Below are 23,974 nucleotides of genomic sequence, written 5' to 3' on the forward strand. Positions count from 1 at the left end.
TCATTAACCCCAGAAAGCTTAGGTTTTGATTTCTAATCTCATTTGCAAGTTGCAGGAAGTAGTTTCTTTCTTTTTCTGGTTGGTTTGTTACAAAAACAAATTGATTCCTTTTTTTCGGGGTCATCTGGGAAGCTCATCGCGACAGAAATACTGTCGGAGTTGGGCGGGGGACCGGCTTTACCATTGGCTGAACTGTACTCATCATCTAAATACTATGACTACAAAAACCAGGGTGGGAGTAGAACAGCCTGCGGGGAATAATTCACCAGCTGACGCCCGAAAGCCTGTCCACTAGCTGTGTAGGTGCAGTTCAACAAAGCACATCAAGCACATTCAACTCAATACCATCCAGGACAAAACAGCTCACTTGATGGGTAGACCACCCACAACTTACACATTCTCCCACAGCAGCAGTATTGACAAGATACATTGCAATAACTCACTTTGGCTCCATAGGTCATGGTTTCCAAATAGATCAAGGCCAGCAGTTCCATCTCCTGCGAATTCCCCTCCAAGGTCACACCCCAACTGACTTGAAATTATCCCGCAATACCTTCGCTGGCACAGGGGGGAGAATGTGGCCAGTCCTTCCCTACCTTGGGTGTAGCAACTTGCCAAAGACTGCAGCAGTTCCCCACCACCTTATCAAAGACAAGGAGGGAACGACAAAACTGCAGGCCTTGCCGGGGGCACCCACATAAGGAGTGAATCGAGAAACGAAATTGAAGAGGAACTAGAAGAAAATGGTCTCGAAAATACTCGTAAAATTGGAAGCTGCACACACCGATCAAAATTCATATTCAGGCCTAATATTCATCATTCACACCTCACAGCCTTCAGGGATTTCATGAACTAACTGCAGATTTTCTCAGTATTACCTGAATTCTAGATAAGATCCATTATTTGAAATTCATGTGGTTTTTAGATGTAATTATTTCGAATTTTTAAGGATATTTACTATGTTAGGTTGGAGCGAATCTATCGGTTAATTTAAAATTAAACGATACCACTTTAATCTCCTGTAAACCGTGGTACAGGATTTGTTGGTTTGCTCATGAAGGGGAACTTAACTTGCTATTGCACAGAAGCAGTGAATATCCCGGCACTGACCGGTTGAGTGTTGCTATTCCTTTCTGTCTGTGAGCAGCAGTGAGTGTGATGTGAGTCAGTGAGCGGTCCACCCCCCGCACCAAGGTCGCTGTGACCGGCATTTCCTGCACAATGACCAACAGCTCCAAGTAACCAGTGAGACAGCGTCATCCTCAGGAACATGGGCTCAGCTCTCAGGCTCTGGCTCTTCCTCTTGGGTAAGGATTGCCTTTGATTCCAGGGAGCAATCATTGCAGTTAGACTCGGGCTCTGTGGAGATGATGTTCCCATTTGTTGTCACATTATGTTCCAGGGCCTGTTGTCCCTCTGGAAGTGATTGAGTCTCCTCCAGCTCTCTCCCTCCTGAGAGGGCAGACCGCTCGGATTAACTGCAGCCTGATACCGGGAGAGGAGCGGGCGGAGCTGGTGAGATATTATTGGTGTCGGGCAAGAGACAATCCTGACTTCAGCGGCAACGGATCCAGGAACTTCCTGCAAAACAGCCCTCGTGTGTCAGTGTCAGAGAGTTTCCTCATTATCCGGGAGCTGATGGTGAATGATTCTGACACTTACCGCTGTGTGGTTCTCAGAGAGAAACCTCGGCCCTGGAAATACTTCCAGGGAAATGGAACAACATTGAACATCCAAGGTAATTGTGGAAGATCCGAAATATTCAGCAGGAAGGGCTGCATCTGGAGAGAGAGAGAGAGAGAGAAACAGGTCATGGGTCAGGTTGGTCAGAACTGGAAGAAGTTGGAGGTTTAATAGTTGAACAGTTTATCAAAGTGGTTTATCTGAGCCGTGCCCCAGAGACAGCCTGACCTGCTGAGTGTTCCCAGAATCCGCGAGGTTTTGTTGCTGATTCAGTGTCTGGACAGAATAGACAGGGAGAGTCTATCCCCATGTCCCAAACCAAGCGGTACAGGTTCACATTGAAGATCATCCGAAACAGAGTCCACATATGGGCTCGGTTTTACCCGCACTGCCCCGGACTGGGACAGAGACAGATTTCATCATGAATTTCAAAACATTCTGAAGAGAAACATTTCTCAGAGTTTCCGAATAAGGCGGCTGTCGAACCAGCAGGGACACGATGGGCCAAATGTCAAGGTGAGAGTGGTGCTGGAAAAGCACAGCAAGTCAGGCAGCATCCGAGGAGCAGGAGAATCGACGTTTGGGACAAAAGCCCTTCAGCAGCCCTTCATGTCAGGCTCACTGAAGCTCCAGCCTGACCTGATGTGTTTTTCCAGCACCACTCTCATCTTGACTCTGACCCCCAGCATCTGCAGTCTTCACTTTCGCCACGATGGGCCAAATGGCCTGGTTCTGTGCAGTGAGCTTTCTCTGAGAAGATGAAGGGAGAGTGAAATAACTCAATGTGTGAGAGAAGGAAACAGAAACAGTGCCCAGAATCACAGAGACAGAGCCCACACTGGGATGTTGTGTGGGAGCACAGGGTCTGCCCGGGGGTAACCTGGAATCTTACATTAACCACCCACCAGCAACACCTGCTTTTCGATCGGATCCTTTCAGTCCCATCCTTTTCAACACTTAGTTTGAAGAAAACCACCCAAAAGACAAAGCTGAACCCGAAAGATCCGATTTCCAACAAGTATAATGCCAAATAAAACGAATATGGTCTTGGGAAAAAAATGTTTGTTTATCATTAACTGGGACATCCTGCTCCAAAAAAAACACAACCCCAGCGCGTGTCGGGACGAAACTGGGTCTCCCCGGTTCTCATTCTGACCCACATTGTGAGGAGGGATCTGTCTCCTGGTGTCGGTGATTTGGTAATCGGGGTACAATTTATTAAACCCATTCTGCACTGTCCCATTGAGTATCCAAGTTTCAGGCAGTTTTAACCATCCCTCTCCTTGCTACCTGCCGATTTCTATTTGCTACAGTGAAGATTGACACAATGTGTGTTGTTTTGATGTGTTTATTTAGCGAAACCTGAAATCTATCTGACAGCGGATCCCCAGGATGAAGGTGTTGGGATACAGACACTGACTTGTTTGGCTGCGGGATTTTTCCCGAGGAATCTGACCATTTCCTGGATTGTTGAGGGGGATGTCTCCTACCAGGAGGAGCCGGGCTCGCTGACAGTAAACACGGACACCAGTTACAACCTGAGCTCCCGGCTGCGGATTGCAAAGCCCCAGCGGGAGCAGGGAGCCGCCGTCTCCTGTCACATTCAGCACAGCACCTTCACTGGGTCAGTGAGGACAAGGCTCAGAGCCAGTCCAGGTAGGTGCCTCACTAATACTGACCACACCACAGGACTCCCAGTTATAGCCAAGGGGGCTGGAAAATTAACAATTCCATTATAAAACACGCAGTATTGGAGATAGAATAACAGGAAAGAGTCCTTAATTCGTTTCCGGGATATCGATATCTGACCATTGATTGCCCATGGCTAATTGTCCATTGGACAGTTAAGAGTCAACCGCTTTCCTTTAGGTGTGGAGTCACATGTAGGTCAGACCAGGTAAGAACACTTTCCCTCCCGAAAGGCCATTAGATAGGGGTTTCTACAATCGGTACATCCTCATTAGACTCTTAATTCCAGATTTTGTTTTTCTTTGAATTCAAATTCCCCCAGTTGCCCAGGCAGGATTGGAATCCCGGGTCCCCCGAACATGACCTGGCTCTCTCGATGAGCAGCAGTGCAGTATGTTAGCCGTCTCGCAAGGCACTCTAAATTCCATTAAAATTAACAGGATGCTAACGCTGAATTTATTGGTAATGATCGGAAATAATGATGTGAATGGAAATGGGCAAAAAATAGCCCATCGGCTGGGGAGCCGGAGGTGGAAATCTCAAACATTGACCTTTCCCGTGGCACATCGTCACCGCCCTAGAATCGATTCGGAGATGTCGGTGTTGGACTGGGGTGTACAAAGTTAAAAATCACACAACACCCAGGTCTTTCATCGGACAACCACCTGGTGATGGAGCAGCGCTCCGAAAGCTTGGCTTCCAAGTAAATCTGTTGGACTATAACTTGGTGTTGTGTGATTTTTAACTCTGCGCTCGAATTAACTTCCAACATTGTTTTTTATGGACTTTAATTCGGTCGAACAGGTGGGTTTGCTTCAGTCACCCTGTTAGAGCACACAATAACCTTGAGAAACATTAAAAAAACAGAAGGCAATTCCTAGCTAGTTTCCACCCTTTGTTTTCACACCGAGCTGTGTCAGAGAGCCCCTCTCTAAGCCACATTTCCAGAGCGGAATCGTTCCCTGCTCCCACACCAGGCGGCTCTCAGTGAAATGTCAGTATTGACTGAAGAGTAATTCTGGCTTCAGGAATGAAGAGAAAAGGAGCCGCCGGATACAGAACAGGCAGCGTTTATACAGCACTAACCAGAGGGGGAATTATAACTCTGTAACAGATGTCAGCAGGGCCACATTGACCCAGTTCATTCAGCAGGACCACTGCATTGCTGACAGAGTCACCATGACTTCAGGCCAGACAGGAATACAGGAGGAAAGGCGGGAATTACAGGGAATGGGAGAAAGTTCCGTCAAACTATCACGGCGACACAAGCAGTGGGCCGAATGGCCTCCTCCTGTGCTCCCATTTATGATTCTCTTCAACAGCCACATGCCATTTAGCCGGTTGGCAGGTTCCCAGAGCGTGTGAATAGAATGAACCTGTTATATTCTGTGGGCGACAGCTATTGACATCACCCCGCCGCTTCACTCTGTTCTAGGTGTGTACAGGCAGTGATCACAGCTCCTATTACACCACTGTCACTGGCCGGGTGGAGAATAGACCATCTATAAATCCCTATTCACATGAGTTTCTTTGGTTCATTACCACAGACCGGTTGGGATTTTAGATGCAGGATCGTAGCCACAAGAAAAGGAAACCCATTCAGTCCATACCCACAGCGTGGCTCCTATCCTTCCTTATTAAGGCTCAGGCAGTTAGGTTATCACCCGGATTCCCAAACTTCACCTTTTTGAAAAAAGACTGAGAGAAAGAAATATCCCTTGCCATGATCTTGAGATTTAAGGGAACGATTGCCAAAGAAACAGCGAGGGGACAGGTTGAAAACGTACAAATGGAGCTACGATCCAACAGCACCTTTGAAAACCGCTATGAGCCAAATTCTAGTGAGGATTTGCGTGTCAGGCAGAAGCTTAGAACAGGAAACTCATGACCAATTTAAAACTCTTGGAGAATGAGTGTGCCGGGCATAGCTATAGACTGGCACTAGTTGGTTGTGGCACAATGTGTTTTTGGTGTGCGCCAAGGCAACAGTGTCATCCTCGCTCAGCAGATTACAGAACCAAAATGCTGGAAATCTGATATGAAAACAGAAAATGCTGGCAATTTCTGAAAATGAGGTAGTGTCTCTGGAAAGGAGTCCAACATTGCAGGTGGTGATCTTTCATCAGAACACTAATGAGAGAGCAGGACTGTAGTGCCTTATTTGGGAATAGAAGTTTGGACGGGAGGAATTATAAAATATATTAATATGTTAATATGGGCTGTAGTAAATTATTCCCTCTTGGAGGCTGCCTTGGATGGTTTCTGTCTGCAAACTTCAGTATGCAGTTTGAAACCAATCTTGTTAAAAATTTGCTATTTTGTGCTGCCATTAAAATAACGACCAGATCAAAAAGACTAAAAAAAACTGACCAACAAAGAAAAGCAGATATGTTGGTCCTAAATGTATGTCACTTGTCATGAAGTTGCAAGACTGTTGGTTAGGGAAGTGGCTTGTCCTAATAATCTGTAGCTCTATCAATCAAGTACAAATAAACAGTAACAGGGATGATTTAGAAATTACAGAAGATGGATGTGAAGCCTGAAGGCACGAACTTTATTCTCAACAATATTTACCCAGTGCCTTTATTTCACTAAACCACTTGAAGCACCTCCCAAAAGTCTTATCAGTCAAAATGTAACACTGAATCACATCTAAAAAATCAAATTTAATACATCATACCATCAACCTATTCTCTTTCCAAATCCAGGCAATTCTGCAACTGAAGCAATTAACATTCAGAAATAAAAAATATAGGTATTTCACAGTAAGTAGTACCGTTATAATCTCACGGAGGCCACAACTGCTTAGTGAGAGAAAGGGTCTTTGTATTTTGTGAACATGCTCCAAATACCTTTTCATGAAAATACAAATATAAACATCAGTATTTTTGCAGCTTATTTGTCATAAGTAACTTTGTTGGGAGGAACCGTAAAATAAACACACCTAGAAATGTAACAATCAGAAACGTTAAAAAGCCTTTCTTAGTTGATCACCTCCTGTTTGGAGCTAATAAAGAATGAAATAATTAATCTTTTGATTTTAGTTCTGTCTTTTAATTGTATTGGTTCTGACTGTCTCCAATTTCAACTTTCAAATTAAATGATCAATTATATTGGCAATGTCCAATTTAAGTGAACTAGTTTAAATTTTCTTTTTGGACACAACTGGCAGTTAATAATAGTAACTGACAGTTTGAAACATTGATAGTTACCATGTCTGCATTGAAAACAAAATATTACAAATCATTTAAAAAAGTAACAGTACAGCTGTATTTCAACAAGTATATTAGGTGAGTTCTGAAAAAGGGTCACTGGACCCATAATGTTAACTCTGATTCCTCTCCACAAATACTGCCAGACCTGTTGGGTTTTTCCAGCAATTTCTATTTTTGTTTCTGATTTCCAACATCTGCAGTTCCTTCGTATGTTTTTTAATTGGAGGAGGGATTGGGAAGAAAAGTAATGGAGGCACACCATGAAGTAAGTTTGAAATTGCCAATAATTTAAATAGGTGCTCAATTTACACGGTCCACTTCCAGCCTGTGTAACTGCAGTGGAAAAAGAGGAGTGGGTTCAGTAAACGTTGTTAAACATCAGTTTTCTGCATGCAAATATGCATGGATGATTCGTTTATTTGTATCTCACCTTGGTAAACTTGTTAGTGGTCACAAAGAGTTTAGAGAATGGAGGTTTAGCAGGCTGACAGTTTTAAAAGTTATTTTTACTTAATCTGTATAGCTGTTCAGTGAAAATTGAAAATACTGTAAGAATATCTCTTAGGCTGTTGTGCATAACTATTTTCACAATACATTAAAGGGTAACATCTCCCCTTTATTTCAGTGAAATGATTCTATATGCTGACACAGTGAGATGTGACTTCCCTTCAGGCAGTGACAAAACTACTCATGAATAGCATGATTGTAATGATAAAGACTCAATGATGGTATGGAGCTTGTCCTTCAATTAATAAATAATTTCTACACTTTTTGGGGAAATTTTAGTAGAAATGGGATAATGCATGTAATATTACTGTTACACAACTGGAACTAATTTTGGCATCATTTCTTAATGGCATTCTATTGGATGAAATCTATTTATCCATTTCACACAGACAAGTCAACTCAAAAACTTCGAAGTTAAAAATCACACAACATCAGGTTATAGTCCAACAGGTTTAATTGGAAGCATTAGCTTTCAGAGCGCCGCTCCTTCATCAGGTGGTTGTGGAGTACACAGTTGTAAGGCACAGAATTTATAGCAAAGAATTTATATCAAAAAAATTCAAGTGACAGATAATAAGTATATTTCTGATTTAACATGTAGGTTAGAGAATATAATTGAAAATTTGAATTTCAAAGTATTGCATATTGTGTAACCATTCTTGATCTTATTTGTAATTAATTATTATTAATGGTTTGAATTGTTTCAATTGTAATTTGAAGGTTTTTCTAAGTATTATTACCTCGGCCTGCTGAGTCTTATCCTTATTGTACCGTTTTGTCTTTGGATCATAAAGAGTCAATGCTATAAACAGAAGAATGGAAAAGGTAATCAGATTTTTTTAAATGGCTGAATATATTGCATTGAAAATAGTGCATAAGTATTACATGAAATAATTCTAACAAAAATAACCATTGGAAAAATTCATATTCCACAGGCAATAAGAGCTCAGGATAACAGATAGTTAGCCATCTAGGAGAGCAGGAAAAGACAGAAAGTGCAGGAGTCATCGGTCCTAATGCCACTCTCAAACTGTTTGTCAGTGTTAAGACTATTTCAAGTGATGAGTTATATAACTAGAGCAATGGAGCCAAATAGTGGAGATTGGGGAAGATAGATCAAATGATGGGAGATATGGTAAATTTAAAGAAACTGACAAGGCAATAGCACAAGGTATTAACATGGGTAATGATAATCAGTGTGGCAAGAAGCTTAACATTTAAGATTGCATCATCAAATAAGGCATGCTTTTGCGCAAAAGGCAGAACTAAAAGCTCTGTATCTGAATGCATTCATAACAAAATGTCAGACAGGAAGAAATATATCTGATTTGATAGCAATTACAGAGGTACGACCACAACATGAGCAAGACTAGGACCTATATATTAAACGCTTCAAGATGCTTCAAAAGGACAGGAAGCTCAGAAAAGGTGTTGAGGTAGCTGTGTTAATTAAAAATGAATTTAGTACACAGTAAAAGATAACATTTGCACTAAAGATCAAGGTGCAGAATCAGTTTCGGTAGAAATAATAGACGGTAAATGTAAGAAGTGCCTTGTGGGAGTATTTTACAGTACTGTACTGTAGGATAGAATATACTTGAATATAATGGGGAATTATGCAACAGTTATCAGCATAATCAAAAATGATTTAAATCTACATAGAGATTGAATTAATGAAATTGGCAAGGCAGCATGGAATATCAGTTCATGTAATGGTCTCAGGGCAGTTTCTTAGAGTCAACCAAAGAGAAAAGTTATTCAAGAACTCATAAGGTGCAATGACAGAAGACTGACTATTGTTCTGATTGTAAACAAGGCTCCAGGAAGCCAAAGTCAAAACATGATTAAATTTTGTTTTCATTTTGAGGACAACCAAAGTGGGTTGAAGACTAATGTTTTAAACTTAAATAAAGGCAATTGCAAAAGTGTGAAAGCGGTACTGGCCAGATTGAATTGGGAGATTACGTTAAAGGATAGGACAACATCGATGCAGTGGTAGACATTTAATACATCTTTCATCATTATCAGCAAAAATACATTTCAGTGAGAAAGCATTTTGGTGAAGAATTAAAAATTTGTGTACCAGTAAGGAAGTTTAAGATAATATTAAATTGAAAGAAAAAGTGCACAATTCTACAAAGATTAATCCTAAGTCAGAGTTATTAACAATATATATTAGTGACTTGGTTGTGGAAAGTGAATGCACTAAAGCCAAATTCATTCATGACACAAAAATAGGTGGGAAGGCAAATGGTGAGGAAGACACAAAGAGTCTGCAAAGGAATATAGACAGGCTAGGCAAGTGGGTGAGAAGTTGGTTAATGGAATATAATGTGGGTAAATGTGAGGTTATCAAATTTGGCAAGAGGAAGAGAGGAACTGAATAATATTTAAATGGTTAAAAACTGTAGAAAGCTATGGAACAGAGGGATTTGAGAGTTCTTGTCCAAGAATCACAGAAAGCTACCACTCAAGTTGAGCAAGTAACAGGGAAGACAAATGGAATTTTGGCCTCTAGTTTAAAGGGGGAGGAGAATAAATATAGGGAGATTTTGCTAAAATTGTGCAAGGCACGAGACAGATCACAGATTGAATGTTGTGAACAGTTTTGGTTCCCTTATCTATGGAAAGATGTACTGACTTTGGGGGCAGTTCAGGGAAAGTTCACAAGGCTGATATCAAGTACGAAGGGACTATGTTCTGTAGTGAGGATTGTGCCTGTATTCATTGGAATATAGAAGAATGTGAGATAACCTTAATGAAACATATACATTCTTAGGAGACTTGACAGGTTAGACGCAAGAAGATTGTTTCACCTTTTGGGAGAATCTAGGACCAGAGGGTATGATCTCAGGATAGATCAGAGATGCGGAGAAATTTCTTCTCTCAGTGGGTAATGAGGCTGTAGAATTCTTTGCCACAATAGACTATCGAGGCTATATATACTCAAGGCTGAGACAGGCAGGCTTTTAATTAATGAAGGAAGTGAGGGTTGTAGGGAAGTGTTAGGAAAGTAGATTTGAGGGTCATCAGACAAGTCGTGATCTCATTGGATGGCCTGCTTCTGTTCCTATGTCTTAGGATTTTATGATCTAAATTGAGACGGAATTCTGAAACAAAGAATGACAAAAAAACTGGATGAATTTAGAATATGAGAGAAAGCTAAGTAGGAATATAAAAACAAATCGTAAGACTTTCTACCAGAATTTGAAAAGGGAAAGAAGAAAGTGAGCATTGTTCCACTAGCAGGGGGAAGAATGCGGAAAAAATGGGAACTAAAGAAATGATTGGAAGGGTGAACCAACATTTTGTGTATGTTTTCAATGGAGAAGGCACAAATAGCATTTCAGAAATACTTGAAAACCAGGAGCTGAAAGGGAGAGAGGAACTTAAAACAATGCAATTATAATCACTAAGGAAAACATACTGAAAAAACAGTGGCTCTGTGGTTAACACTTTAGCCTCGCTGTGTCAGGGAGGATAGGTTTAATTTCAGTCTGTGTGGAGTTTGCATGTTTTCACTCTGTCTGCGGGTGCTCCAGTTTCCTCCCACAGTCCAAAGATGTGCAGTTTAGCTGGATTAACCATGCTAAATTGCCCATAGTGTCCAGGGATGTGCAGGTTAGGTGGACTAGCCATGGGCATCGTAGGGTTACAGGGATGGGGTGGGTCTGAGTGGGATGCTCTTTGGTGGTTCAATAGGCTGAATGACCTGATTTGCCACTGCAGGGATTCAATGATTCTATGAAAACAAATGTAACAGAAAGCTTAAAAGTCCCTAATGCACAGTGGTATGGTCTTAAAGGAAATGCTGATGAAATAATTGATGTATTGATTCGAATTTTGTAAAGTTTGTTGGATTCTGGAAAGAGCTGAAAAATGTGTTACTGGAAAAGTGCAGCAGGTCAGGCAGCATCCAAGGAGCAGGAGAATCGACATTTTGGGCATAACCCCTTCTTCAGGAATGAGGAAAGTGTGCCAAGCAGGCTAAGATGAAAGGTGGGGAGGAGGGACTTGGGGGAGGGGTGTTGGGAATGCGATAGGTGGAAGGAGGTTAAGGTGAGGGTGATAAGCCGGAGAGGGGCTGGGGGCGAAGAGGTCGGGAAGAAGATTGCAGGTCAAGAAGGCGGTGCTGAGTCCGAGAGTTGGGACTGAGATATGGTGGGGGGAGGGGAAATGAGGAAGCTGGAGAAATCTGGATTCATCCCTTGTGGTTGGAGGGTTCCTAGGTCGAAGATGAGGCACTCTCCTCCAGGCATCGTGTTGCCATGGTCTGGTGATGGAGGAGGCCAACACCTGGATGTCCTTGGCGGAGTTAAAGAGAGAGGGAGTTAAAGTGTTCTGCCACGGGGTGGTTGGGTTGTTTGGTGCGGGGGTCCCAGAGGTGTTCTCTGAAACGTTCTGCAAGTATGCGGTCTGTCTCCCCAATGTATAGGAGGCCACATTGGGTGCAGCGGATGCAGTAAATGATGTGTGTGGAGGTGCAGGTGAATTTGTGACTGATATGGAAGGATCCCTTGGGGCCTTGGAGGGAAGTGAGGTGGGAGGTGTGGGCGCAAGTTTTGCATTTCCTGCAGTTGCAGGGGAAGGTGCCAGGAATGGAGGTTGGGTTGGTGGGGGGTGTGGACCTGACGAGGGAGTCGTGGAGGGAGTGGTCTTTCCAGCACACTGATAGGGGAGGGGAGGGAAATATAGCCTTGGTGGTGGGGTCTGTCTGGAGGTGGCAGAAATGACGAAGGATGATACGATGTATCTGGAGATTTGTGGGGTGGTAGGTGAGGACCAGTGGGGTTCTGTCCTGATGGCGATTGGATGGGCAGGTTCAAGGGCGGGGGAGCGGGAAGTGGAGGAGATGCGGTGGAGAGCATCGTCAGCCATGCCACCACCAACCTCCAGATACTGCATCCGCTGCACCCGATGTGGCCTCCTATACATTGGGGAGACAAGCCGTCTACTTACAGAACGTTTCAGAGAACACCTCTGGGACACCCTCACCAACCAACCCAAACGCCCCGTGGCAGAACACTTTAACTCCCTCTCCCACTCTGCCAAGGACATGCAGGTCCTTGGCCTTCTCCATCGCCAGACCATTGCAACACGACGCCTGGAGGAAGAGCACCTCATCTTCTGCCTCGGAACCCTCCAACCACAAGGGATGAATGCAGATTTCTCCAGCTTCCTCATTTCCCCCCGCCCACCTTATCTCAGTCCCAACCCTCAGACTCAGCACCGCCTTCTTGACCTGCAATCTTCTTCCCGACCTCTCCGCCCTCACCCCCTCTCTGGCCTGTCACCTTCACCTTAACCTCCTTCCACCTATAGCATTCCCAATGCCCCTCCCCCAAGTCCCTCCTCCCTACCTTTTATCTTAGCCCGCTTGGCACACCTTCCTCATTCCTGAAGAAGGGCTCATGCCCGAAATGTTGATTCTCCTGCTCCTTGGATGCTGCCTGACCTGCTGCGCTTTTCCAGCAATACATTTTTCAGCTCTGATCTCCAGTCCCCATTTCTCCTAGTGGATTCTGGAAAGGTCTCAACAAACTGGAAAATAGTCAACAAAGCTTCTCTGGCAAGAAAGGGAGGAAAAAGAAAATAAAACAGTACATGCCTATTGGCCTAACATCTGCCACAGGGTAAATACAAGATTCATTTCAATAAGTTGCAGCTCACACCTCACCAGTACCTGGATAAATGTTCTCAGAGAAAAACATGACAGTGGCTGTGGAAGATTTAAATTAAACTCACAGGGAAATGGGCAGCAGGATGCAAAAGTGGCAAAACAACATAATGTACATTCACTGAGAATGATGGATAGAACCAGAGAGGAAGTGCTCCCATGTTGAATAGGAGATGACTAAGAAGGACTACAAGGAATACTATGACATTTTGAATGCCCACACTTAAAAAGGCAAAGTCTAGTCAATAATGTTGATGAGCCACAAGCACAAGCTGTGTGAGAATTTGATGTATTGGCAATAACAAACATGGCTTATAAACTGTGAGGACTGGCTACAAAATATTCAAGGAGAAAGAGTGTTCAAAAATATATGAAAGGGAGGCAAGGCAATGGCACTGGGTCAGGAAGACATCTTAGTCTTGGAGACAGAGGGTAGAATGTATTTGCATTGAATTGAGAAGTTAGAAAGGTATGACGTGTGCATTTTCTTACCCAGGGTGATTGTCCAAATTGACCAAGAAGTTGCGATTATAGGCTACTTTTATGGTTGAATTTCATTTATAGGTACCATTGTACTTCATAGTAAGACAGTTCTAACATTGAAATACTTACAGATTCATCATCCCATGGTAAAGATGTTGATGATCAAGTAATGGAAAAATCAGAATGTGCAGTAAGTAGATTGTTTTGATATATTCCTTCACTTAACTTGAGCTACGCTCCACTGAGCTGAAACTATTATAAAGTATTATCAGTTAAATAAATCAGTTGTGAACATGCTGCATTAGGAACACAAAAATAGCGTAAGGTTTAGGATTCACTTCATTTGTAAGGTGTAAGTCAATTGCAATCGTATGTTTATGCTAAGTAACCTGTTCAAATATTTTATTACACACCTCGGAAGCAGGTGGGACTCAAACTCACCTCCTGACTCAGAGGGAGAGACATCACCACTGCACCGTTAGAGTCCTTAATTACAATTAAAGGCTGAGTCAACAGAGTAACTTAAAAGGTTAACTAATCTTAGTTACTTACAAGATCAATTCAGACACAAACATTTTTCTTAAGTTTCACAGAATTTGTTAATCTTATCAAGACATAGATAAAAGTAACATTACTCAACAAAAGCAGCATTGTCAATCAATTGCTTACTGCCTGTGATCTGTCTCCTTTGGTTCAAGCTCTTACCTCAAAGCATTTTCACATTTGTTATGCTGCATTTAAATAAGCTTGGACCCTTAAACAACAACAAAAGCCGGAAAGCATTGATCTTACCTTGACTGGAACATAGGAATATTCTTATGTTTTACAGAAGTATTTTTACAGATAGCCATATCAAATAGAATATAATTTCATTCCTGACTTAGAGTCATAGAATCACAGAGATGTACAGCATGGAAACAGATCCTTTGGTCCACATCGTCCATGCCGACCAGATATCCGAACTTAATCCAGTCCTATTTGCTAGCACTTGGTACATATCTGTCTAAACTCTTCCTATTTATATTCCCACACAGATACCTTATAAATGTTGTAATTGCACCAGTCTCCTCTGGCAGTTTGTTCCATACACATCAATACTCTTTGCCCCTTCAGTCCCTTTTAAATCTATGCCCTCTAGTTCTGGACTCCCACACCCCACAGAGAAGACGTTGTCTACTTAGCCTGTCCATGCTCCTCATGAGTTTATAAACCTCTGTAAGATCAGCCCTCAGTCTCTAGCGCTCCGGGGAAAACAGCACAAAGCCATGTTGACTATCCCTAATCAGTCTTTGCCTTTCCAAATACATGTACATCCTGTCCCTCAGGATTCCCTCCAACAACTTGTCCACCACTGATGTCATGCTCACTGGTCTATAGCTCCTTGGGGTTTCTTAACCCCTTTCTTAAAAAAAAGGGCACCATGTTAGCCCATCTCCAGTCTTCCGGCACCTCACCTGTGACTATTGATGATATAAATATATCAGCAATGGGTTCAGTAATCACCTCCCTAGCTTCCCACAGAGTTCGAGGGTACACCTGATCTGGTCCTTGGATTTATCCACCTTTATGCCATTCAGCACCTCCTCTTCTGTAATATGGACACTTTTCAAGATGTTACCATCTATTTCCCCACATTTTAAATCTTCCATGTCCTTCTCCACAGTGAACACTGATGCAAAATACTTGTTTATTATCGCTCCCATCTCCTGTGGTTCCACCAATAGGCCGCCTTGCTGGTCTTTGAAGGGTCTTATTCTCTCCCTAGATACCTTCTTATCCTTAATGTATTTATAAAACCCCTTTGGATTCTCTTAACCCTATTTGCCAAAGTTATCTCCACTTTTTGCCCTCCTGATTTCCCTCTTAAGTATACTCCTGTTGCCTTTATATTCTTCTAAGGATTCACTCGATCTCTCCTGTCTATACCTGACATATGCTTCCTTCTTTTTCTGAACCAAAACATCAATTTTTCTAGTCATCCAGCATTCCCTACACCTACCAGCCTTTCCTTTCACCCTTACAGGAATATATTTTCTCTGGACTTTCGTTATCTCATTTTTGAAGGCTTCTCATTTTCCAGCCGTCCCTTCACCTGCGAACATCTGCCCCCAATCAACTTTTAAAAGTTCTTGCCTAATGCCGGCAAAATTGGCCTTCCTCCAATTTAGATCTTCAACTTTTAGATCTGGTCTATCCTTTTCCATCACTATTTTAAAACTAATAGAATTATGGGTCGCTGGCCCTAAAGTGCTCCCCCACTGACACCTCAGTCACCTGCCCTGCCTTATTTCCCAAAAGTAGGTCAAGTTTTGTACCTTCTCTAGCTGATATATCCACATACTGAATCAGAAATTTTCTTGTACATATCTAACAAATTCCTCTCCATCTAAATCTTTAACATTGTGGCAGTCCCAGTCTGTGTATGGAAAGTTAAAATCCCTGTCATAACTTATAGATAACTGAGATTTACAAATTTATTTTTCAATTTTCTGTTGATTATTGGAGGGGTCTATAATACAATCCAAATAGGGTGATCATCCCATTCTTATTTCTCAGTTCCACCCAAATAACCTTCCTAGTATTGCTAGGAATATCCTCCCTAAGTACGGCCACAACCCTCATCAAAAATGCCATTTACTCATATCTCTTGCCACACCGTCTATTCTTCCTATAGCATTTGTCTCCTGGAACATTAAGCTACCATTCCTGTTCATCCCGGAGCCACGTCTCTGTAATTGCTATGGTATTCCAGTCCCATTTTCCTAACCATGCCCTGGGTTCATCTGCTTTCCCCTGTTAGGCTTCTTGCATTGAAATAAATACAGATTAATTTATCAGTCCTACCTTGTTAGATTAGATTACCGACTTTTAGATTACCAACAGTGTGGAAACAGGCCCTTTGGCTGAAAATGTGTTGCTGGTTAAAGCACAGCAGGTTAGGCAGCATCTCAGGAATAGGGAATGCGACGTTTCGAGCATAAGCCCTTCATCAGGAATGAGAGAGAGTAGCCAAGCAGGCTAAGATAAAAGGTAGGGAGGAGGGACTTGGGGGAGGGGTGATGGAGGTGGGATAGGTAGAAGGAGGTCAAGGTGAGGGTGATAGGCCGGAGTGGGGTGGGGGCGGAGAGGTCAGTAAGGAGATTGCAGGTTAGGAGGGCGGTGCTGAGTTGAGGGAACCGACTGAGACAAGGTGGGGGGAGGGGAAATGAGGAAACTGGAATGTAGTTCGGAGTCCGTGTGGGATCAGTCGGTTCCTTAGGCAGGTGCTGAGGAAGGAGATGTGGCTGAGGTAACGAGTCTGTTTGAGAACGTGGCTGAAGAGTTTCTGTGCAGAGGAGATGACCTGGGGGGTGCAGTGAGAGAGAGACTCACTGAAATCCTTGTAGAGGGAGGAAGAGAGCTTCTTCAAGGAAGGCATCCTTGCAAGAGGATTCGCAGTAGGTTAAAATCTTCGAGTAAAAAATGAGGTCTGCAGATGCTGGAGATCACAGCTGAGACCCTCTGAAGAGCAACCCACCCAGACCCATTTCCCTAAATCATGCACCTAACACTATGGGCAATTTAGTATGGTCAATTCACCTAACCTGGACTGTGGGAGGAAACCGGAGCACCCGGAGGGGACCCATGCAGACACGGGGAGAATATGCAAACTCCACACAGACAGTTGCCCAAGGCAGGAATTGAACCCAGGTTCGTGGCGCTGTGAGGCAGCAGCGCTAACCATCGAGCCACCGTGCCGCCCCATGTTCTCTGCTTTGTCTCTGCCTACCCTGACTGTTTGACTCGCTCCTTTTCCCAACTGTACCTGTCTCAGACTGATCTCTTTCCTCACTATTTCCCTGGGTTCCACACACCCCACCTTACTAGTTTAATTCCTTCCAAGCAGCTCTTGCAAATCTCCCTGTCAGTATATTAGTCCCCTTCCAATCCAGGTGCAATCTATCATTAGATTACATTACAGTGTGGAAACAGGCCCTTCGGCCCAACAAATCCACATGCGACCCGACCCGCATACCCCTACATTTACCCCTTACCTAACACTATGGGCAATTTAGCATGGCCAATTCACCTGACCTGCATATCTTTGAACTGTGGGAGGAAACAGGAGCACCCAGAGGAAACCCACGCAGACACGGGGAGAACGTGCAAATTCCACACAGTCAGTCGCCTGAGGCAGGAATTGAACCCGGGTCTCTGGCGCTGTGAGGCAGCAGTGCTAACCACTGTGCCACCATGCCGCCCACTTATCCTTCTTATACAAGTCACTTCTACCCTAGAAGAGATTCTAATGGTTCAAAAATGTGAACCTTTCTCCCCTGCACCAGCTCCTCAGGCACACATTGATCTGCTCTATCCTCCTATTCCTACCCACACTGGCTTGTACCACCATGAATAATCCAGATATTACTATCCTTGATGACCTCTTTTTTAAATTCCTGCCCAACTTCTTATATTCTCCCTTCAGACTCTCACCCTTTGTCCTTCCTATGTCATTAGTTCCAATGTATACAATGACCTCCTGCTGGTCCCTCTCCCATTTGAGTATATTCTGCACTCTGTCCAAGATATCCTTGATCCTGGCACCTGGTAGACAACACACCATTCTGATTTCTCGCTATTGGCTGCAGAAACATCTGTCTGTGTCTCTGACTAAAGAATCCCCCATCACAGTTGATCTCGTGAAACCTGACGTACCCTCATTACATTAGAGCCAGACTTGGTACCAGAAACATGGCTGTTCGTGCTACATTCCCCAAAGAGTCCATCACTCCACATGTTTTCCGAAACAGCATACCTGTTTGAGAAGCTGATAACAGCAGGAGACTCCTTCATGACCTGCCTCCCTCTCCTATCCTTCCTGGAGGTAACCCATCTACCTGACTGTATCTGCAGTTTTTCTCCCTTCCTATAAGCGCCATCCATCACACCTCCTAACTCCTGTAAATTCCTCATTGCCTCTAACTGCTACTCCAACTGATCCATGTAATCTGACAGGATTCACAAACAAAGACATAATAATCATACATACATAATAATCAGTAATATGGAAATTTTCCCTAATCTCACAGATCCAACATGAAGAGCACATCATTCTACTAAAGGCCATCTTTTTACCTTAACAATCTACAGACCCAGAAAATAGCACAGTCTTACTGCTCTAAAAAAACACTGCTCCAAGATAACTCATTATAAATGTTTTATATTTTCAAATATTAATCAAGGGACAGAGCTCAATAAAATATATAATCAAAAAGGAGCCACTTCACTCACTATTGCAGATTTACAAAAAAAAAGACAGCTTGCTTACATTTAAAAACCATGCACTTAGCTGCTCCTATGCTGTGAGCTCTCCCACACAGATTCCTCCAAGGTTAGCTGTGATTTTGCTGTTAGTTAATTTTACTTCGATTCACTCCAACGTCCAGAGATACTTGAACTCAAATAGCAAATCCTTCAAAATGTACTCATTGATTTCAATGAGATTTGACTGCCTAGGGTAAAATCCCGAACTGTTATTGCGTTCCTTTAAATAATACTGGGAGCAACATCTATTGAACTGTTGCTCTGCTGAGTGTGCCACACCCAAGATTAGTACAAGAATCCATCAACAAATTATCATTGACAGCTTTCCATCCACGGAAGATGGTGAACATACAGCAAACAAATTCACACTTTTGCTCATGGCTGAAGAAGTTAATCCTCAAGAGTTCTGTCTCATATTCAACTGAATACTAGTATAGGTTGTTTTGCAGTATTGGTGTTGTTGTCAAGCTGCTGTAATAACCATTGGTCATTGTAGCACTTCACAGAAGGTGTTGCCATTTTCCAGTATTATTAGCTAGTGATTCCCTGGTGCAATATTCTCGAGCCTTCAGGTCATACTGGTAATCATTCTTGATGTGGAGCTTTGAACCTCTTGTTGGTTGATTGGTATCACGATTCTCATCAGAAAGAAAATTCTTGGTCATACAACTGTCTTTCACACTCTGAATTTGCCCGGCAATCCAATCATGTCACCCATGGTTGATGATTGTTGCAAACCTGCAAACTGTTTTTGAGGTTACTGTTATGTTCGTGACTTAGCTGCAAGTGGTCTGTGTTTCGCAGCCATGATAGATAGACCCAAGCACACATCAATATGTACAAAAACAAACTTCTGTAAAATGATGAATCATGAATTTCAAAAAGTCTTCGTTTTATTTGGCTCTCTGCATACTTGAGATAAATAATAACGTGATTGTTCATTCACACTTCCACAACAGTGCCTGAGATTTATGTCCTGCCTAACTAATGATCCAATTTATTGAAGTAGGAATGTAACCATGAACAAATCAGTAATTTTTGTAAACATCAGTTTTCATTCTACTATTCCTGGAGACATTTAATTGCACCCAAATATCAAAGTACATGTCATGTAAATTCAACATAATATTGCTTGACTAAGGAGGGCGTGATGATGGTGATGTTCATCAGGCAAGTGTCTGCACGTACATATATGCACATGTACTTTACTCACTAAGTATTCAAGAATATAAACCTTTCTCTGCCCCTATGACAGTAACATTCAATTAAATTGCACTATTTCAGTTGCTACCAGCTAAAAATGAGGATATTGCAAGTAAAATCTTCTACAGTATGGATGATTGAACATAGGATGATGCTTTCTCAAGTATCCAACACTAAATTAGTGGCAAGAAAGTGTGATTGAAGTAAATTTTGCCTCCATTGCATATTGAATACTTGGCAGATTATTTAACATTTGGAAGAGTAATTGATTATAATACATTAACAGTAAATGCAAGAGAAACTCAATTGGTTTGGCAGCATCTGTGGAGAGAGAAACAGAGTTAACATTTTGAGTCAGAGGAAGGTGGATGCTCCTTGCAAGAGTTAGAAATCCAGCAGGCTGGGCATCATGCAATTATGGCTGCAAATGTGTTGCTGGTCAAAGCACAGCAGGCCAGGCAGCATCTCAGGAATAGAGAATTCAACGTTTCGAGCATAAGCCCTTCATCAGGAATGAGAGAGAGTAGCCAAGCAGGCTAAGATAAAAGGTGGGGAGGAGGGACTTGGGGGAGGGGCGATGGAGGTGGGATAGGTGGAAGGAGGTCAAGGTGAGGGTGATAGGCCGGAGTGGGGTGGGGGCGGAGAGGTCAGGAAGAGGATTGCAGGTTAGGAGGGCGGTGCTGAGTTGAGGGAACCGACTGAGACAAGGTGGGGGGAGGGGAAATGAGGAAACTGGAGAAATCTGAATTCATACCTTGTGGTTGGAGGGTTCCCAGGCGGAAGATGAGGCGCTCCTCCTCCAGCCGTCGTGTTGTTATGTTCTGCCGGTGGAGGAGTCCAAGGACCTGCATGTCCTCGGTGGAGTGGGAGGGAGAGTTAAAGTGTTGAGCCACGGGGTGATTGGGTTGGTTGGTCCGGGCGGCCAGGAGGTGTTCTCTGAAGCGTTCAGCAAGTAAGCGGCCTGTCTCCCCAATATAGAGGAGGCCACATCGGGTGCAGCGGATGCAATAGATGATGTGTGTGGAGGTCTAGGAAGGGGAGGGAGGAGTCTGAGACAGTCCAGGTGAATTTCAGGTCGGGATGGAAGGTGTTAGTAAAGTTGATGAACTGTTCAACCTCCTCGTGGGAGCACGAGGCAGCGCCGATACAGTCATCGATGTAGCGGAGGAAAAGGTGGGGGGTGGTGCCAGTGTAGTTGCGGAAGATGGACTGTTCCACATATCCTACGAAGAGGCAGGCATAGCTGGGGCCCATGCGGGTGCCCATGGCAACTCCTTTAGTTTGGAGGAAGTGGGAGGATTGAAAAGAGAAGTTATTCAGGGTGAGGACCAGTTCAGTCAGTCGAAGGAGGGTGTCAGTGGAAGGGTACTGGTTGGTGCGGCGGGAAAGGAAGAAGCGGAGGGCTTTGAGTCCTTCGTGATGGGGGATGGAGGTGTACAGGGACTGGATGTCCATAGTGAAAATAAGGCGTTGGGGACCGGGGAAGCGAAAATCCTGGAGGAGGTGGAGGGCGTGGGTGGTGTCCCGAACGTAGGTGGGGAGTTCTTGGACTAAAGGGGACAGGACCGTGTCGAGGTATTGGGAGATGAGTTCGGTGGGGCAGGAGCAGGCTGAGACAATGGGTCGGCCGGGGCAGGCAGGTTTGTGGATTTTGGGCAGGAGGTAGAAACGGGCGGTGCGGGGTTGTGGGACTATGAGGTTGGAGGCGGTGGATGGGAGATCCCCTGAGGTGATGAGGTCCTGGATGGTCTGGGAGATGATGGTTTGGTGGTGGGAGGTGGGGTCATGGTCAAGGGGGCGATAAGAGGAGGCGTCCGCGAGCTGGCGTTTGGCTTCAGCGGTATACAGGTCAGTGCGCCAAACTATCACCGCGCCTCCCTTGTCTGCGGGTTTGATGGTGAGGTTGGGATTGGAGTGGAGGGAGTGGAGGGCTGCATGTTCTGAGGGTGAGAGGTTGGAGTGGGTGAGAGGGGTGGACAGGTTGAGTCGGTTAATGTCACGGTGGCAGTTGGCTATAAAGAGGTCGAGGGCGGGTAGGAGGCCAGCACGGGGTGTCCAACCATACTTTAAAAACAAGGTTCATTTTGCAAAGGTGTGGACAATTCATTAGTCTGGACTTGGCACTGGCAATTTAACCAGAGATGGGCTGATTGAATGCCAACCAATGGTTTCAGAGAAGTGTAAATCAGGATTGTTAAGAGGCCAATATGAGTATCGTCCATACACCAAAGTCAGAAATCTATTTTAATTGCTTGTTTTTGAAAATTTGCTATTGATATTGGAATATTGATATTTCTATGTGGCTATGAATTATCAAACAGGAAGACAAGATTCATGCTAACTTAGTATCAAACCATAAATTGAAATGTCCTCATTTTTAATTCATCTTGTATTCTTATTTCTGTTTCTTGTTCCTATGTTACAGGATAATATTTCTCTCAGCAATGAAACTCTTCATTATGCATCTGTTCATGTCAAAACTCTTCCAAAATCGAAACAAAAACAGGAATTGAAAAGACCAGAGCAGGGCCAGACAACAGAATATGCCGTTCTAAAGGTCAAAGATAAAAATAATCAATTCTACAGAGATTACTCAGTTGCCAGCATTTGCCCCACATCAAACATAAAGCAAACTGCTAACTACATAGGAACCACATACGCTTCTCTTAAGAAATGAACATTTCATATCATTTCAGATCATTCGTTTTCTCAAGGGCAATTAAGAATGCCACCAAATTGCTGAGCTAGTCAGCAACTCTAATGTCTTCAAAAGTGTGATTTGGGTAGGGAATGGTTTTGCAATTGTAAATGCATAAACAAATGTATTTTTAAAGTGGTTTCTGTGCTTCAAGTTGGATGTTGACATTCATTCTTCCTTTCGACTGAAATTAAATCAACTATTAATCACTTGAATGGTTTGGGTATATCGTAAACAGTATGTCACAGAGTTCATAGAGATCAAACTTAAGATGACTGCTGTAATGCCTTTTGATGGTTAATTATTCCACAAATCTGTCAATTATGCTGCAATTCCCTGTATGGGTCCTTCCATTCTCCTGTTTGTATCATAAAAGTTTTGAAACTTCAGACCCTTAAGGGCCCATTGTTTTATCAAAGGGTTAATTCAATGTTAAATGCCCCCCTTTGTAATTGGTGTTGAGGTAGCATACCTTGTTGGCTGCCAGTGAATTCAAAGACAAGCCATCTGATGTCTGGGAGCTATTGTGTGAATTTCTGTGTCAATTTTAAATAAAAGGTCAGATTAGCCTTATTAAAGAAGTACATAAATTTATAATTGCTTGGTCATGGTAACTTGTGAGAAAAAGATTAATCTTCCTCCATGGTTCATGGTTTCCTCTTTATCTGTGGATGCTTCAGCCGTTCTGCAGAGGCTGCATACCTGTGCCCCCGCAGCTCAGGCATTGCCTCAACTGGTCCCTCAGTTACATGGAAAGTGGCCACAATCTTCACAGAAAGGAAGCCAGAGGTGCGAGTCAGTTGTGACCCCTTCCTCTGGGGTAAGAAGAGGCTCACAATGTAGGTCTGTCTGAACGCAGAGCTCACCAGATTGGGTCAATCGATAAGTGGGTCACTGTGGTCTGTTATGTTGCATGTGGGTATTAGGTTTGAATCAAAATAAATGAATTCACTCTTTGTTTCAAAGGTATGCATGGCTTTTAAAACATTATGCAAAACACTTTAAGTTTGTAAACCAAACAGTGGCTCTGACTGGTGACAGTGGAGGCTGCAGCCAGCAATCCAGCTATATGATGGTACGATTACATAAGTCTAACTGCACATTTGTCTCTCCAATGCCAGTAACTGTCTGAGATATCAATTGCCTCAACACCCATCTCTCCACTTGATGTCTTCTTTTTCAATGCAAGCAATGAGACTTTTCAGCCAATTCAAGCAATTCAAATAAAATCCCAGCCTGTTGACTCATCTTATTTATTCATCATGCCACACTCATTAGACATGATTACTGAAGGTTTCGGATACCCAGGCACATCCCACAAAATTACATTGTGTCTAAAGTTGGGCCTTTTAACAGGGAACAAAACAGAAGTTTTTGGAAAACGAAGCAGTCTGACAGCATCTGTCAAAAGAAATCAGAGTTAACATTTCTTTTGCAGCTCTTTGGGGTTTTATTTCACCTTTTAATAGGATATCAATGAGTAGGATTGCTGAATGAGTAGATGTGTGTCTGGTT

At 43.2% G+C, this 23,974-nt stretch overlaps 1 protein-coding gene across 1 annotated transcript; it reads left to right on the forward strand.

Annotated features, from left to right (window-relative positions):
- The first annotated feature begins 1,148 nt into the window (after positions 1–1,148).
- Positions 1,149–22,593, forward strand: LOC132820781 (tyrosine-protein phosphatase non-receptor type substrate 1-like). Its single transcript, XM_060833079.1, has 6 exons — positions 1,149–1,307; positions 1,403–1,738; positions 3,040–3,339; positions 7,815–7,919; positions 13,386–13,444; positions 22,187–22,593. Exons 1-6 carry the CDS (start codon positions 1,271–1,273, stop codon positions 22,436–22,438), a joined length of 1,089 nt encoding a protein of 362 aa, XP_060689062.1. The 5' UTR covers positions 1,149–1,270; the 3' UTR covers positions 22,439–22,593.
- The last annotated feature ends 1,381 nt before the right edge of the window (positions 22,594–23,974 follow it).

Source organism: Hemiscyllium ocellatum, chromosome 12, assembly GCF_020745735.1.
Source record: "Hemiscyllium ocellatum isolate sHemOce1 chromosome 12, sHemOce1.pat.X.cur, whole genome shotgun sequence".
Lineage (NCBI taxonomy): Eukaryota > Metazoa > Chordata > Chondrichthyes > Orectolobiformes > Hemiscylliidae > Hemiscyllium > Hemiscyllium ocellatum.

Bases quoted from the DNA above. Each gene is read 5' to 3' on its own strand.
- LOC132820781 (XM_060833079.1), top strand. From the start codon at position 1,271: ATGGGCTCAGCTCTCAGGCTCTGGCTCTTCCTCTTGG. The intron at 1,739-3,039 runs GTAATTGTGGAA...GTGTTTATTTAG, and splicing joins AACAACATTGAACATCCAAG to CGAAACCTGAAATCTATCTG. The intron at 13,445-22,186 runs GTAAGTAGATTG...CCTATGTTACAG, and splicing joins TGGAAAAATCAGAATGTGCA to GATAATATTTCTCTCAGCAA.